Raw genomic sequence first — 14,000 nt, forward strand, 5'->3', positions numbered from 1 at the left:
AAATTGTAAACAGAGATTGTAACCCTACAAATTCATCAATATAAATCTACTTTGTACACGTGTACACGTGTTCTTGTTTCATTCGTTACAAAATTTTTGTGCTTACAATTGCTCCTCTAAAAAGAGTGATGATAGACCTACCCCATTGTCCTATTTCTACACCCACATTATAATTTCACCCACCATAAAAATTAAAAAAATTAAAATATTATTTCTCCACCCACCATTATTCCTAAAATAACCTTTAATGTCTAATTTTTTAAACAATAATATTAATATGTTTTTTTTTTTTAAAAAAAACTTCATGCTTCCTTAATTGCCACTACCCTAGCCGCACCAAAACCTTCTCCCACCCCCATAAAAAAACCAAAACCTTTGACACCTGCTTGGCGGCATCTCACTTGGAAAGAGAGAGAAACCAAAGGGGAAGGAAGACAGAAGCATAGGGGGAGTTTTCCAATACAGAGGCAGATTGCTCCAAATCGATTTATTCCAACTGGAATTGGGTATTCTTCGATTTTAAAATCTGGGTTGTCGTCTTTGTTCGTTTATGAGTAAAAGGAGGAGAGCGTGGAGGTGGTAGTACCAGAATTGAAAGGGAGGGTGCGGTGGTGTTTGTTGCTGGCGAGGGTAATGGATGATTGGGGATTTGATAGTCGTTAGTCCATCGTGGATGATTTGGGAGGAGGATGGATTTATTTTTACTTTGTTACTTTTAGTTTTTCTTTATTCTCTTTTAGTTTATTTAATTAAAGTTATAACGAATTTATATATGTGGATTTAAAAGTCTTTTGCTAAAAGGATAATTATGTGATTAACATTTTTATTAAAAGGTGGGGCGGGAAATTACGACAATAGAGTGATTTTAGTAGCACTCTCTAAAAAAACTTATATATGAGTTTAAAAATTCGTTGCTATGAAGAGGTGAACGTATGTTTGAATACAAAATTAAATTTGAATCCAAATTTTTCAATGCGTAGAAAGTGGTCTCAACATTATAAGTAACATCAATATTCACTCAATTTTTTTGTACCATAAAAAATATAATTTGTAATAACAAGACGCATAACTATTTATTTTCTCTTTTAAAAAAACATTACAGCAATCACATATCCACAACAGAACCCAAATCCCCAAGAATGGGAAGGCTTTACAATAAATAACCCATTATTGATAACCAAAAAAAAGAGATAAGAACCAAGCTAGAACAAGCACAAATTACTGACCCCAATACATAATTCAATTTAATTTCTTCAATCCCAAGCAACCTAAAATTGGAAAACCTCCAATCCTCAGTTCTCCAGCTCTTCCTCATCATACTCTCCCTCATCCTGTGCTACAGCATCTTGGTACTGCTGATACTCAGAGACCAAGTCATTCATGTTGCTCTCAGCCTCAGTAAACTCCATTTCATCCATACCCTCGCCTGTGTACCAATGCAAGAAGGCCTTCCTCCTAAACATGACCGTGAACTGCTCCGAAACCCGCCTAAACATCTCTTGAATTGATGTCGAATTCCCCATGAATGTAGAGGACATGGCTAGCCCGGTTGGTGGAATGTCACAAACACTTGATTTCACATTGTTTGGAATCCACTCCACAAAGAATGAGGAGTTCTTGTTTTGTATGTTGATCATCTGCTCGTCCACTTCTTTTGTGCTCATTTTGCCGCGGAACACAGCCGATGCTGTCAGGTATCGGCCATGGCGTGGATCTGCGGCGCACATCATGTTCTTGGCGTCCCACATTTGTTGTGTGAGCTCAGGGATTGTGAGGGCTCTATAGAGTTGGGAGCCGCGGGAGGTCAAAGGTGCGAAACCAACCATGAAGAAATGGAGGCGGGGGAAGGGGATGAGATTCACGGCTAGTTTTCGAAGATCGGAGTTGAGCTGTCCCGGGAAGCGGAGGCAACATGTGACTCCACTCATGGTTGTGGAAATCAAATGGTTCAAATCACCAACTGTAACAAGTAGAATGAAAATGTAGGTTTTAGTATTTAAAACTTGTGCACAATAGGAAAATTATAATGTTTTTTATTTCTTGGCTGACAAGTTATGGTATCAAAACTCTCAATTTGGATCTCCACTTTGGTAGAAATTCAGATTGACAATTTAACGACATAACATGTCATACTATCTGATAAGAGAATATGCATGTTAAGTTGTTGCACTCTTAATTCGGTTCAAATATTTAAACAAATTCACGTAATCAATGATCCAAAATGACTATAGTCTAACAACGTATCACATTAAATTGTCAAAAAACTTGCATTTATATGACTAAAAAGCTATTACCCAATACTTACAGCTTGGATTTGTGAGCTTGAGAGTTCTGAAACAAATATCATAGAGGGCTTCATTGTCAAGGACCATGACCTCATCAGCATTTTCAACCAATTGGTGAACAGAGAGGGTTGCATTGTAGGGTTCGACCACTGTGTCTGAGACTTTTGGTGAGGGGAAGACTGAGAAAGTCATCATCATTCTATCTGGGTACTCTTCCCTGATCTTTGAAATCAGTAGGGTCCCCATTCCTGACCCTGTCCCACCTCCTAGTGAATGGCAAATCTGGAACCCTATAACAAATTTATACATTTAACTGATTAAATTGGTAAAAAGATGGACAAAGCAGGTGATTTTTGCCTTGCTTAATTGTGTTTAGAGGGGTTAGATTTAATAAAATCAATTAAGACCAAACTCAAAAAATGAAAAAATAATCAAGAAAATCAAAATAGCCCAAATTAGTCAACCATGTTGTCTTTAGTATTTTCCGGTGTTATCTGAGTGTTTTTTTCGTAGGTAAAGCATATAAAAAGGTAAAAATTTATTGTCTAGTATTGGGACATGATAATGCGGTATAACTAGTTCACATGTTATAATATGAGTTGAGATTCATATATTTTGAAGGGTGTATACTAATAGATATTCGCTTATATTGTAACACGTGAACTAATTATACCACATCGCGGTATTGCAGTACTTAACAATAATTCTTCCAGACTAATTTTAATCCATGTTTAGAATCTAGGAAAACCACATTTCTTTTCTATTGGACCCAACTTTTCTACAAATATACGATCACATCAATTAGGACTCGGAAAAAAGAAGAAGTAGAAAGATAAAAAAAAAAGGCCAACAATCCCAAATTAAATACCTTGTAAACAATCACAATTCTCAGCCTCTTTTCTAACCACATCAAGAACAGCATCAATCAACTCAGCTCCTTCTGTGTAATGCCCTTTAGCCCAATTGTTTCCGGCTCCATTCTGGCCAAACACAAAGTTGTCCGGCCTGAAAATCTGCCCATAAGGACCAGTTCTTAAGCTGTCCATCGTCCCCGGCTCGAGGTCCATCAGCACTGCCCTAGGCACATATCTTCCTCCATTTGCTTCATTGTAGTAGACATTTACCCTCTCAAGCTGAAGGTGGGAGTTCCCGTTATATTTTCCGGTGGGATCGATCCCATGCTCGTCACACATCACCTCCCAAAACTTCCCTCCAATTTGGTTCCCACATTGTCCAGCTTGAATGTGCAAGATTTCTCTCATTTTCTAAACCGTACTACAAAAATAAATTAGGGTTTATGGGGAGAAAGAGAAAAGAAAGGTTGAGAGTGGAAGGGAAGAACAATGGAAAATTATAATTGGTGATGGCCTTTTTGTAGTTGCTCAAGTCTCTTGATTTTTTTCTTCTTCTTGTTGAATTAAATGCAAATATATAGCTATTAATAATATCATTCAATAATTTCATGTGGGTTTGTTCAGAGTGGCATGTCAAAACTCCAACAAGGAGTTGTGAGCTGGATAAGGGAAAGCGACAAGAAGATTCATGCTTGCTCATTTCATTTCACTTCTGTCATTACTTAGGATATTCCTAAAATGCCCATTTCTTAATCTGGGGGTTTTGATCCTTTCTCTCACCTAATTTGAGTTAATTATTTAACACATTATGAGGATTATTGTCATTAATATGCTATACTTATCCTCTGTTTTAGTATAATCAAAGATATGTTAACCCAACGAGGAATGCTATATTAATTCAAGGGTGGAAGTATATGAAAGTATTATATGTTATGACAAGAACAACTCATACATCATACGTGCACATGTACGTAGAGGTTATATATACTTGATCATGCGGTTGTTACATATTTTTGACAAATGAGTTGAGAACAGTTGTTTATGTACATGTGAATAATTTCTTGAAGAATGTAATTTTACATTGGAAAAATGACAAATGAATTATTTCACTACTAAAAACATTGAGGCTTTTTTTGATAAAGCCCAACACATGTCGTGTGTGTAGGCGGTTAAGTTGCGACAATATTAGTGTGATTAGTAGTGGATCGGTAGCTTGATTCTAAAATCTTGACATGGTATCATAGCAGGTTTTCTCGACCCGATTAAACGTTCCAGTTGTGAACAAGACCCAACCCGGACATTCTAATTGTGAACAAGACCTTGACTTGGATTGACCTGATGATGAATCTTGGTTGAACTTGTGGCCCACAAAAAAATGATCGCACGTGAGGAGTGTTGAAAAATGCCATCTCGCATCAGAAACATGGCATAAATACATCACTACTTATCAATGAATGGTTTCACTACTGATGATGCATGTCAAGCTCTGCATGTGGTTAAATTGATACAATATTGGTGTTATTAGTAGAGGACCATTGACCCGACTCTAAGATCTTGACATAATTGTAAGTCATTGATGAATATATGGTCATCAACAGTTGACATTCAGAAGCTTGTTGATGCCTAAAATTAGCAAATAGCATCAGTAAAAATTGGTCTCTCTACAAATATGATGAAGGAAAATAGAAGAGAAATCACTTGCTAAGTTTAAAATGTCCATGCAGACTACTAATTCGCCAATGCATCAAACATTGATGAAGAAGACCATCAACAAGAATTTGGAAATCACCTCCACACATTTTGCTCATGTATGTTGAAATCAAAGCTCCTATTTATTTATTTATTTTAAAATAATGCTTACTATATTCGAAAATTTTGTTTTCGTACATGCCATGCATATTATTCGCAAAGTATTCATAAACAGATTTCTACCAAGAAATTATTTTCATAATTAAACAGATATTCCATCTAGTTTTTTTTTATTTTTTTTATTTATTTAATTTTATTTTTGTCAAACGAAAGATTTGTTAAAGTAGATGTTAGATTAGGGAGTTGACGGAGTTCGAAGCTACACTTTGGTGCAAGGACAACACTCCTCTCCACCACTGTGGTAAAGGGTTACTTGCACAAGTCTACGGGGTTCCATCTAAATTTATTAAAGTTTTTTTTTTTATAGATATTGTGTTAATGGCTGATTTGATCTGCCTACCCAGAGATTGAAAACATGTCCTAAAAACAAAGTAACTTAGATTTACGTTACTTTGATCCTATACCAATTAGAACGAGACATATTATCTTTCATAATACTGTCTAATTATGAACAGTAACAACTTTCGCAATAATCGACCTTTTCTTAGTCAATGATCTATTAAGTTATGACTTTCACCAGAAGAACGTGATTTCCAGATAAGTTGAGGTGCCTTGTGGCAATGTATACGTATACTATAATGTGTATATTTGTACGAGAGAGAGAGAGAGAGAGAGAGAGAGAGAGAGAGAGAGAGAGAGAGAGAGAGAGAGAGGCAATTATTGGATGCAATCCCTGCATCTGTTTCCAATTCCAACACCCCACTAGGACTAGTTGCCTTGGCTGCTTGGAATCCAATGTTGACGGTTGAGCTTACTCTAATTAAACAAAATATAATTCTTAATTAGGTTAGTGTTGATTTTTCCCACTAATAATCTTCACATCAATTGCGATTTGTTTTCTTAAGGGGAAAATAAAAGCATTTATCAGCTTAAAAATTTGGGAACTAGTGGGTTGTAAAATATGATAACAAAATTTTGGTTGTTGGAGGTCTTGAATTTAAAATTCCCATTTCTCAATTTTTTTTTATTTTTTTGTCAATCTGTAAGGTGCAGTAATTCTGTAATTGCCATGATTTTGATATGTAAGGGTGCTGATTTTTTTTTTCTTCCCAAAATTGGAACCACATATATATAAACATGCAATTTGTGGGAAACTTCATAGTCTAATCAATTGTTTGATAACCATTTTATTTTGTCGTAATATAAACAAAGGTATTAGGAATGTGGGAGGGAGGAAAAGAAATAATAAAAATAAGTAAAAAGAAAATTTCGAAAGTGAAAACAACATCAAAATAATTTTTAGTTTTCATTATGTACTTTTCCATATCTTCTATCATCTTTCATCCGCTCTTTTACATCTTTTGATTTCCTCATATTTTCCTCTATTATTAACACAAAAATAAAAATAAAAAACAAATTAATTATCAAATGACCCTAAAATAAAAGTAATCCAATAACATATTACTAACTCAATTATACTAAAACTTCAAAATGTAAAGGTAGAATAAGAGAGGGGAGAAGATATCATGGGCTGTTGGAGCATCTTATATGCATACATACGTTTGGTGAACCATCCACATCTTAAGCTATCACAAAATTATGCTGGGATGTTCCCTCGACAGCAACCACACACCCATCAATCCAGGTGGACAGATGCATTTGGCATATCTCGCACACCCCTCCCATCTATTCTTCTCTTCTTGTATATATCCATTTCAACCCTAACACTTGCTAATTACCTATATATCCAAATTAATTAACAGATTACAATTAAGCTCTTAGATTTACAAATACGCTCAAGACTACATGTTTACTTACTTTGAATGAGATGGATTATGAAAGCAAAAATTAGGGGAGAGAAGGAATATGGATCATCAGATCAATTATCCTACCATAATCAATCTAGTTTCTTACTTTTTAGGTGTTGATTATGGAGTGTAATGTGGAACTCACATACTTTTTGATTTCATATATGACAATTATTGTATGATTGTCATGAATCAGAATAATTTTAATACACATGCGAACATAAACACAATAAAAATCAATAGACTAGAGTATTAAGACATTGGTAAATAGGTGCAGAAGCACAAGAAAAAAATAAAACATGATGGTAATATGTAAGTACTTGGACAGGAAACAGGAGCACATGGCACATATAGGTAGCCACATGACCTGGGCTTGGATTGCCACAACAAATCATTAGCTAGGTAGGACAAACAAATGAATTCATATCAAGAAAATTTTCCTTTTTTTGGACCAACTATGTCATAAAGTTGAAGTTTCATCATAAACTTAATTGGCATTATAGAAAGTGTAGTCCAATTACTTATAAGTACATGTAAGTCCCTTATAAGTACATAGATCAATCTAACTCAAACTTCCCTTCCATATTGCAATAAGATAATATGATTTGTGTCCCCTTCATAAAAGCTAATATTGAATTTTTTTTTATTTAATGAAAGGATGATAATAGATTAGGCGAGTCGAACTGCACATAATGTTTGGTTGTCGGACCACAAAAATAGCCTTATTCTTTAAATCCGCACAAGACAGTTAGAAAGAACCAAGACTCTGGAATTGACTCAAAACAATTAAAAACGGTTAAACACCCCAACAGAACGACTACCCTAGCTTGTATATTGAAATTGGTATGCCAACTTGAACAGGGAGTTGTGTATTCCAAACCCGAACAGGGTATCATTCATTATTCTCATTCACGATTTTTCAAGTACATGAACATGCGCATAACCATTTTACCTTTTCAAGTCAAAATATATGTCTAATCCATCCCCAAGCACAAATTATATAAACACGAGCAACATACATTTGAATCTGTTTAACTAATCAAACGTCATTAGCATTCACTGAAGCTGCAAGATTGTTAATCTTCCAAATAACAGATGAAAAATAAGTAAATGAGAGGCATGGATGATTCTTTTTCAATCTGAGTTTGGGCTGAAAATTTGAAACAAATGCAAGCAAGGGGTTTTATGAAAAAAATGCAAGGTAAAGGGTTGAGTGAAAAAAAGTGGGCTGCAACAAAATGGACTCCTGTCCGGTACTTTCTGTCACATAACACATGTTAGGGTTTGTCATTCCCCATTGTTGCTTTTACTGTCCTGTTGAGATTTGTGTCGATTAGTATTTGTCTTTAATGTATTGTTAACGTTTTTTTTTTCAATAAATAGTGTTTATTTGTTTAAAAAAAAAAAAAAAACATACCAATGGGTTGTCCAGATGAATTCAACCCAAGAAGTGTTCGTATTATTTATTTTTAATCTTCCATTTTACATAACCTGAAGCCATGATCTGATTACATTCATTGAAATTAGATGAAAAGCCTCATGCCTAAACAAAATTACACACCAGGAAATTTGCAAAGGCTCCACTGCTGCAGTGCCTTCCACCTGATCAGCTTAGTAGCTCCTCAAAGATAGGCTCTATATTTTGTCCCCATTTCTTGTAATACAACTCCAACAGCTTCTCTGCTGGTGTTACACCTGCAATATACAATTAACGTTCCTTATAAATACCGATTTATCTGGTGATTTAAAACGAAAAAACTATTAAAAATGTGTCTAAACTCCTAATTACAAACCAGTTCTAGCCACCTCCACCAAGTCATTCAAAAACCGTGATTCATTAAAGCCTCTTCTTTCCAGGCCAGCCTGCAGAAGAATGAATAACTCTATGACTCAGTCGCACAAAGCACCACAAGAGCAGCAACAAGCTAGTAAAGCGTGACTTGCCTTTGCGAATTGTACCACATCTTCAGCAACATGCTTTAGCAATCGGCCACGAAATGGTGTCATTAGACCAGTTTTAGGGACCTACTAATTAAATGCCATTATACAATAAGATTTGGAAACTTAATCATTGTAGTAGAATGTAGGAGGCCTGTAGAAGAATAAGCTTTTGTTCTTGTAGTATTTCACTACTTCACCTGATTTCTCAGCATCTGTCTTTCTTCAGCTGTCCAGTCGGCTATCAGGTCTAGTACATTTTGTAAGGAAACCTCATCATACAACAAACCAACCTGACATTCGAAATGAAAACAATCAGCTGGCATTCAGATATGTAAATTAATGCTAGTAGATACAAAATGATAAGTATTTGCAACCTCTCTTATGAGAAGATAATGTTGAAAAGTGACCAAATGATGACAAGTTATGTGTAAGGAACCAAATGCTGCTTACCCAAAAGGCAGGCAAAGCTTGTAATCTACTCCACGGTCCTCCATCAGCACCCCTCATCTCCAAGTATCTCTTCAGCCTAACCTGAATGGAAAGAGCAACATGGCATGATTGGGCAATAACATAGCAAAAACAAAAGCTATCTCATTATTGATATTATTATGAACCTCGGGATATATAGTTCCCAAATGCATCTCCCAATCATTGAGGGTTGGCAATGCACCGGGAATGCAACTAAGCTTTCCTGCCATGAAGTCCTGCATGAATACAACCACACTATATTTTTAACCACTCAGTAGCTTGAGACAAATAAAGACTGCAGGCTACAGCTACAGAAGAAATTAAGCCTCAAATTACAAGACTATAAAAAGGATAGATGGAAACCCGGAAGGTCATCCCAGTACAGTCAAAATGCCTCTTGTTCTGATAAACGAAGTACATGGGGATATCGAGAGCATATTCAACATACTGTTCGAACCTGCATACAAAAAAAACAATTTAAGAAAAGAAAAGAAAGATAACACCAGCGAAATGCATTTAAAGGCTTGTACACCTATGAAAAACAAAAAATATCTTACCCAAAGGATTCCTCAAAAACAAAAGGAATCATGCCAGTGCGATCGTTGTCAGTATCGGTCCACATTTGGCTGTTAGAAAAAGTTGAAGATTCAATACAGACCCGTGTACCAACCAATAAACATAGAGATGCCATGAATGACATCTCCAATTTCATAAGACCAGAAAATTGAGAATCAAAGGAACCTTCTCATGCTAAGAAAACCATTTGGCTTTCCTTCAGTGAAAGGTGAATTTGCAAATAGAGCTGTTGCAATCTGTTCCATTTGTTGAAAAGTTAGATACCATATAAGCAGAAAAATGTACACCGAAAACAAGTTCAGTGTTCTCACAGGCTGCAAAGCAAGACTAGCGCGAAGTTTCTTTGTCATGTCCGCTTCAGAACTAAAGTCCAGATTAACCTAAAAAAAAATGAACAAAGAAGTTGTTCTTAGTTTAAAAGATACTGCCTCCTGATCAGCTTAGCTTGTAAAAATCATCTAACCTGTGCAGTGCAAGTCCTGAACATCAAATCAAGTCCAAGAGAGCCAACTTTGGGCATGTAATTTCTAATGATCTCGTATCTTTCCTGAGCCAAAATATACTCGATCAGTATGTAAGTAATTAAAATACAAAATGGCAGCATGAATTTGAAAAGGAGTCTTTGATATGTAACCAAAGTTCAACAATACCTTAGGCATCATAGGTATGTCTTTAACTTCCCACTTTGGCTGACAACCAATATCCATCAATCCGATTCCCATTTCGTTTAGAACTTCTTTAACCTAGTAAAAAGGAACATATGGAGAAGTTAACTCAAACAACAAATCAGAAACTCCATTTGTGAACTAAACTTTATCTGAGAGAACATTATGCTTACAGTGTGAATCTGCTTGCATAGTTGCATGTGAATGCTAAAGCAAAAACTATATTTTCGCTGACCTGATAAAGATGTGAATTGACTTCAGCACAAATTTGATGCAGAGTTTCAAGAGGTGCACCACTATGCTCGAATTGACCTCCCGGCTCCAGCGTTATGCTTTGCTTACCCTGGCCGACAATGTCATGCATTGTCTTTAAAAATCACACAAATATGGAAAGGGTTTCTTGATAGGCAAGAAAAAGAAACAAAAAATTATAGCAATTTTACCTGTTTAAGTGCAATAATGTTGTCCCCTTCCATAATTTTTTCCCAATCAAACCTCTCAGCAATCCCATTAAGCAACTTAGCAATGTGTTCGTATGTCATAGGACGTAAAGTTTTCAGATCAAAGCCAAACCTCTCCTGTTCAGTGCCAATTCTGAGGATGGAGCATGATTAAGTATAAGAATTAGGGCAATATATCCAAAAGACAAAGCGTAGCTAGTGAGAAAGCTAAGATACAAAGTATAACGAGCGGAATTATCTTGAATCTCAAGCCACATGGAAATAATTTTGATCAACATAAACACATAATGCAATATAGTTATTGTTAGAGTATTTGAAATTGTAATGTGTTGATGTAGAAGCTTAGATTCACAAGGATCAAATACGAAACCCATAATGCAATATAATTTCGTTGGGTACTGTTTGTATTTAATTTTAAATAAAAGTATTCAAAATAATTGTTGACTGCACGATTTACAATGAACATATAGGATGTAAGAGAGTCTTGCACTCACAACTTGTAATCCTAGCCATCCATCTAATCTAGCGTATGAGTTTTAGACAAGGGGCAATTCCTTATAACAAACTGAAAAATAACAACTCTTTTCTATTACCTTGCATATAAGCTAAAGTAAATTTATATATAAATCAAATCAACCATTTAATTACCTCCATTTTTCCTTAGGCTTACATCCAGAGGCAAGATGCCCAATAAGATCCTCTTTTGTCAGTGGCTCGGTTGCTATTACAGCAGCTTCTGTGGGAGGACTTGCAGCAACTATCACACTGGGTCGCGGTTTCATCTTCCCCACTCTTGCATTGTATGCATATGAAATCTTCGTCTTCCTAGCAGTATAGGGTGGTACGAAAGAGAAGTGAATGCAGGATGATGAACCGGTCTGTGAAACGAGTGCCATGTGTGACAAATGATTGTAACGATCTTTGATCTTTCTTGACAAGAATACGGTGACCCTTGAGGAATGAATATATATATATATATATATATATATATATATATATATATATGTATGTATGTATGTGCACGTGCGTCATGATAATGTTCACTATTTCACCAACTCTTGCATTTCTTTATAGCCATTGCCACTCTTCTGCAGATTAGGAAGGAATGAATGAATAAAGTAGAGTTACATTACGCCCTTGCATGATTAACACGTGAGGATTAATATAATGCAATCTTTATCTTACTTTTCACAATGAGTTTCTCGCTCTCTATAAAGTTTATAAAGACATCTTAAAGTATCAGCAATAGTTAAGCATAAACAAAAAGCTACTATAGTCCCGGCCCGAGCAATAGAACATTGTTTGGCTTCTTACTTATTAGGAACTGCTAGTGACACAGTACCAAAATATCTTATTCAAGCCACAAAATGAAAATTTTTATGTACATGTCATAAAATAATTGGTCTCTAATTCTAAAGAAAACTGCCTCTTTATATGTAAGGAGTCAAATATTTTCAATGTGGTTCACTTGGCTGCAAAAAGTGCATGGCTCCTTGCATCTGTCTCTCTTTTCCCGTGATGTCAAAAGAGAATTTGATAAGAAAACTCCATAATAAACTCCACTAGAAAAATCAACCGTTCCTTTCTTAACAGATACACACACATAAACTAATCCTAGCTAAGGATCCAATAATTGCAGCTGCAGCTCCTACATTTCACCTACAATTAATAATAGGGATCAATTTGTAATTCAACCTTGGAAAATGCCACGTTAAACATGCGGGGGATGACACCCGAATATGCCAAATAAAATTTTCAGAAATGCGTTTCTGATTCTAAAAGCTTGTATAAAATCCAACAGGATCCTCTTCCGATCCTTTTGGTGAGGATTTTAAGGATTTATAAATCGTATCCGTTCATCGTACATTGTAAGGTTAGTTTTTATAAGGTACTGTTTGTGCTTAATTTAAAATAAAAATATTTAAAATGATTTTTTACTGCACGATGTACGATAAATGGACACGATTCACGGATCCCGAGATCCTCACAAAGAGGATCCAACGAGGATCCAAATTCGTATAAAATATTGAAGAAATTTAAGTCGATTGTTGAGAAAACAATAGTAATATGATCATTGAGAGAAGACTATTTTTTGCTATGCTCTTATAACTCGAATTTAAGCTTACTTTGTTTTAAAACTAAATATCACTACTTTGCACCTTGGAACTCAATATTCGCTTCACTTTAGTGAGATTCCCTCAATTTTGTCATAAGGAATGAATAGTAATGGTGAACACCCTTGGGATCAATAATGACGATCCCAGCTCCAGCAGCATTTTGAGTGCAAGATCCATCAAAATACAACTTCCAAGGAGTGGTCTAAAGACTAGCTATCCTCTTTATCTCTTGCTAAATCCATTCCTCTTTTCCCCAGAGAGCTCTACTTGGTGGGATCCAAAGACTGGCCACCTCTAGAGTTCATGGGATGTTAACTAGTTCATCTTGTGGTTCTTGGTGCTTGGTCAAGAAATCTGCAATTGCTTGCCCCTTTATTGCTCTTTGAGGCACATATTGAAAACTGAACTCCGATAGTGCTAGAATTCACTTTCCAATCCTTCCAACTAGCATTGGTTTTGACAACATGTATTTGATTATATCTGTCTTGGCAATAATGTGGATGTGGCAAGGCAACATGTAATGCCTTAACTTGCAGGCAGTGAAGTACAGAGCCAACTTCTCCACTAGGGTATATCTTATTTCTACCTTAGTAAGGATTCTATTGAGGTAGCATATTACTTGCTCATTCCCACCTTCATTGTTTTGGGCCAACAAGCTTCCTATTGACTTTTTAGAGGTAGAAATATAAAGCTTTAAAGGCTTCCTTCTATGAGGTGGCATGAGCACTGGTGGAGAGGCCAAGTAAGTCTTTATTCTGTCAAAGGCCTCATGGTGTGGTGGGCCCCACTCGAACTCTTCTTTATCTTTCAATCTTAATAGAGGAGTCAACGACTGAATCTTGCCTGCCAAGTTACAATAAATCTCCTCAAGAAGTTGATTTTGCCCAGCAGCCTTTGCAGTTGTACTTTATTGGTGGGAACCCCAAAAAGTTGCCCAATCTTACCCCCAAAAGCACATTTCTTAGGATTCATTTTCAACTTATGGATCCTCATTCTTGTTAAGGCTTGTCTGAGGT

General features: G+C 35.8%; 2 protein-coding genes across 2 annotated transcripts; both read right to left on the reverse strand.

The window, feature by feature from the left end:
* Positions 1-1,013: 1,013 nt before the first annotated feature.
* On the reverse strand, positions 1,014-3,699 carry LOC137710589 (tubulin beta-4 chain-like). The gene is made up of 3 exons (XM_068449656.1): positions 3,154-3,699; positions 2,306-2,575; positions 1,014-1,960 (listed from the first exon to the last, which is right to left on the reverse strand). The coding sequence occupies exons 1-3, from the start codon at positions 3,545-3,547 to the stop codon at positions 1,293-1,295; spliced, it is 1,332 nt and encodes a 443-aa protein (XP_068305757.1). The 5' UTR covers positions 3,548-3,699; the 3' UTR covers positions 1,014-1,292.
* A 4,627-nt stretch (positions 3,700-8,326) lies between these two features.
* On the reverse strand, positions 8,327-11,763 carry LOC137711537 (glutamate--cysteine ligase, chloroplastic-like). Its single transcript, XM_068450784.1, has 15 exons — positions 11,516-11,763; positions 10,850-11,000; positions 10,642-10,749; positions 10,392-10,484; positions 10,205-10,288; positions 10,053-10,121; positions 9,907-9,977; positions 9,723-9,791; positions 9,529-9,622; positions 9,312-9,401; positions 9,148-9,228; positions 8,895-8,987; positions 8,701-8,781; positions 8,550-8,619; positions 8,327-8,451 (listed from the first exon to the last, which is right to left on the reverse strand). Exons 1-15 carry the CDS (start codon positions 11,761-11,763, stop codon positions 8,363-8,365), a joined length of 1,491 nt encoding a protein of 496 aa, XP_068306885.1. The 3' UTR covers positions 8,327-8,362.
* Positions 11,764-14,000: the final 2,237 nt, after the last annotated feature.

This window comes from Pyrus communis, chromosome 12, assembly GCF_963583255.1.
Source record: "Pyrus communis chromosome 12, drPyrComm1.1, whole genome shotgun sequence".
Lineage (NCBI taxonomy): Eukaryota > Viridiplantae > Streptophyta > Magnoliopsida > Rosales > Rosaceae > Pyrus > Pyrus communis.

What these genes read in the sequence shown, in the direction of transcription:
- LOC137710589 (XM_068449656.1), bottom strand. Translation starts at nt 3,547, where the DNA reads ATGAGAGAAATCTTGCACATTCAAGCTGGACAATGTGGGAACCAAATT. An exon ending in GAATTGTGATTGTTTACAAG is followed by an intron (nt 2,576 to 3,153) that starts GTATTTAATTTG and finishes AATTTGTTATAG; the next exon opens with GGTTCCAGATTTGCCATTCA. An exon ending in CAAGCTCACAAATCCAAGCT is followed by an intron (nt 1,961 to 2,305) that starts GTAAGTATTGGG and finishes TACTTGTTACAG; the next exon opens with TTGGTGATTTGAACCATTTG.
- LOC137711537 (XM_068450784.1), bottom strand. Translation starts at nt 11,763, where the DNA reads ATGGCACTCGTTTCACAGACCGGTTCATCATCCTGCATTCACTTCTCT. An exon ending in GGTTTTCTTAGCATGAGAAG is followed by an intron (nt 9,792 to 9,906) that starts GTTCCTTTGATT and finishes TTTTTCTAACAG; the next exon opens with CCAAATGTGGACCGATACTG. An exon ending in GTACTGGGATGACCTTCCGG is followed by an intron (nt 9,402 to 9,528) that starts GTTTCCATCTAT and finishes GTATTCATGCAG; the next exon opens with GACTTCATGGCAGGAAAGCT.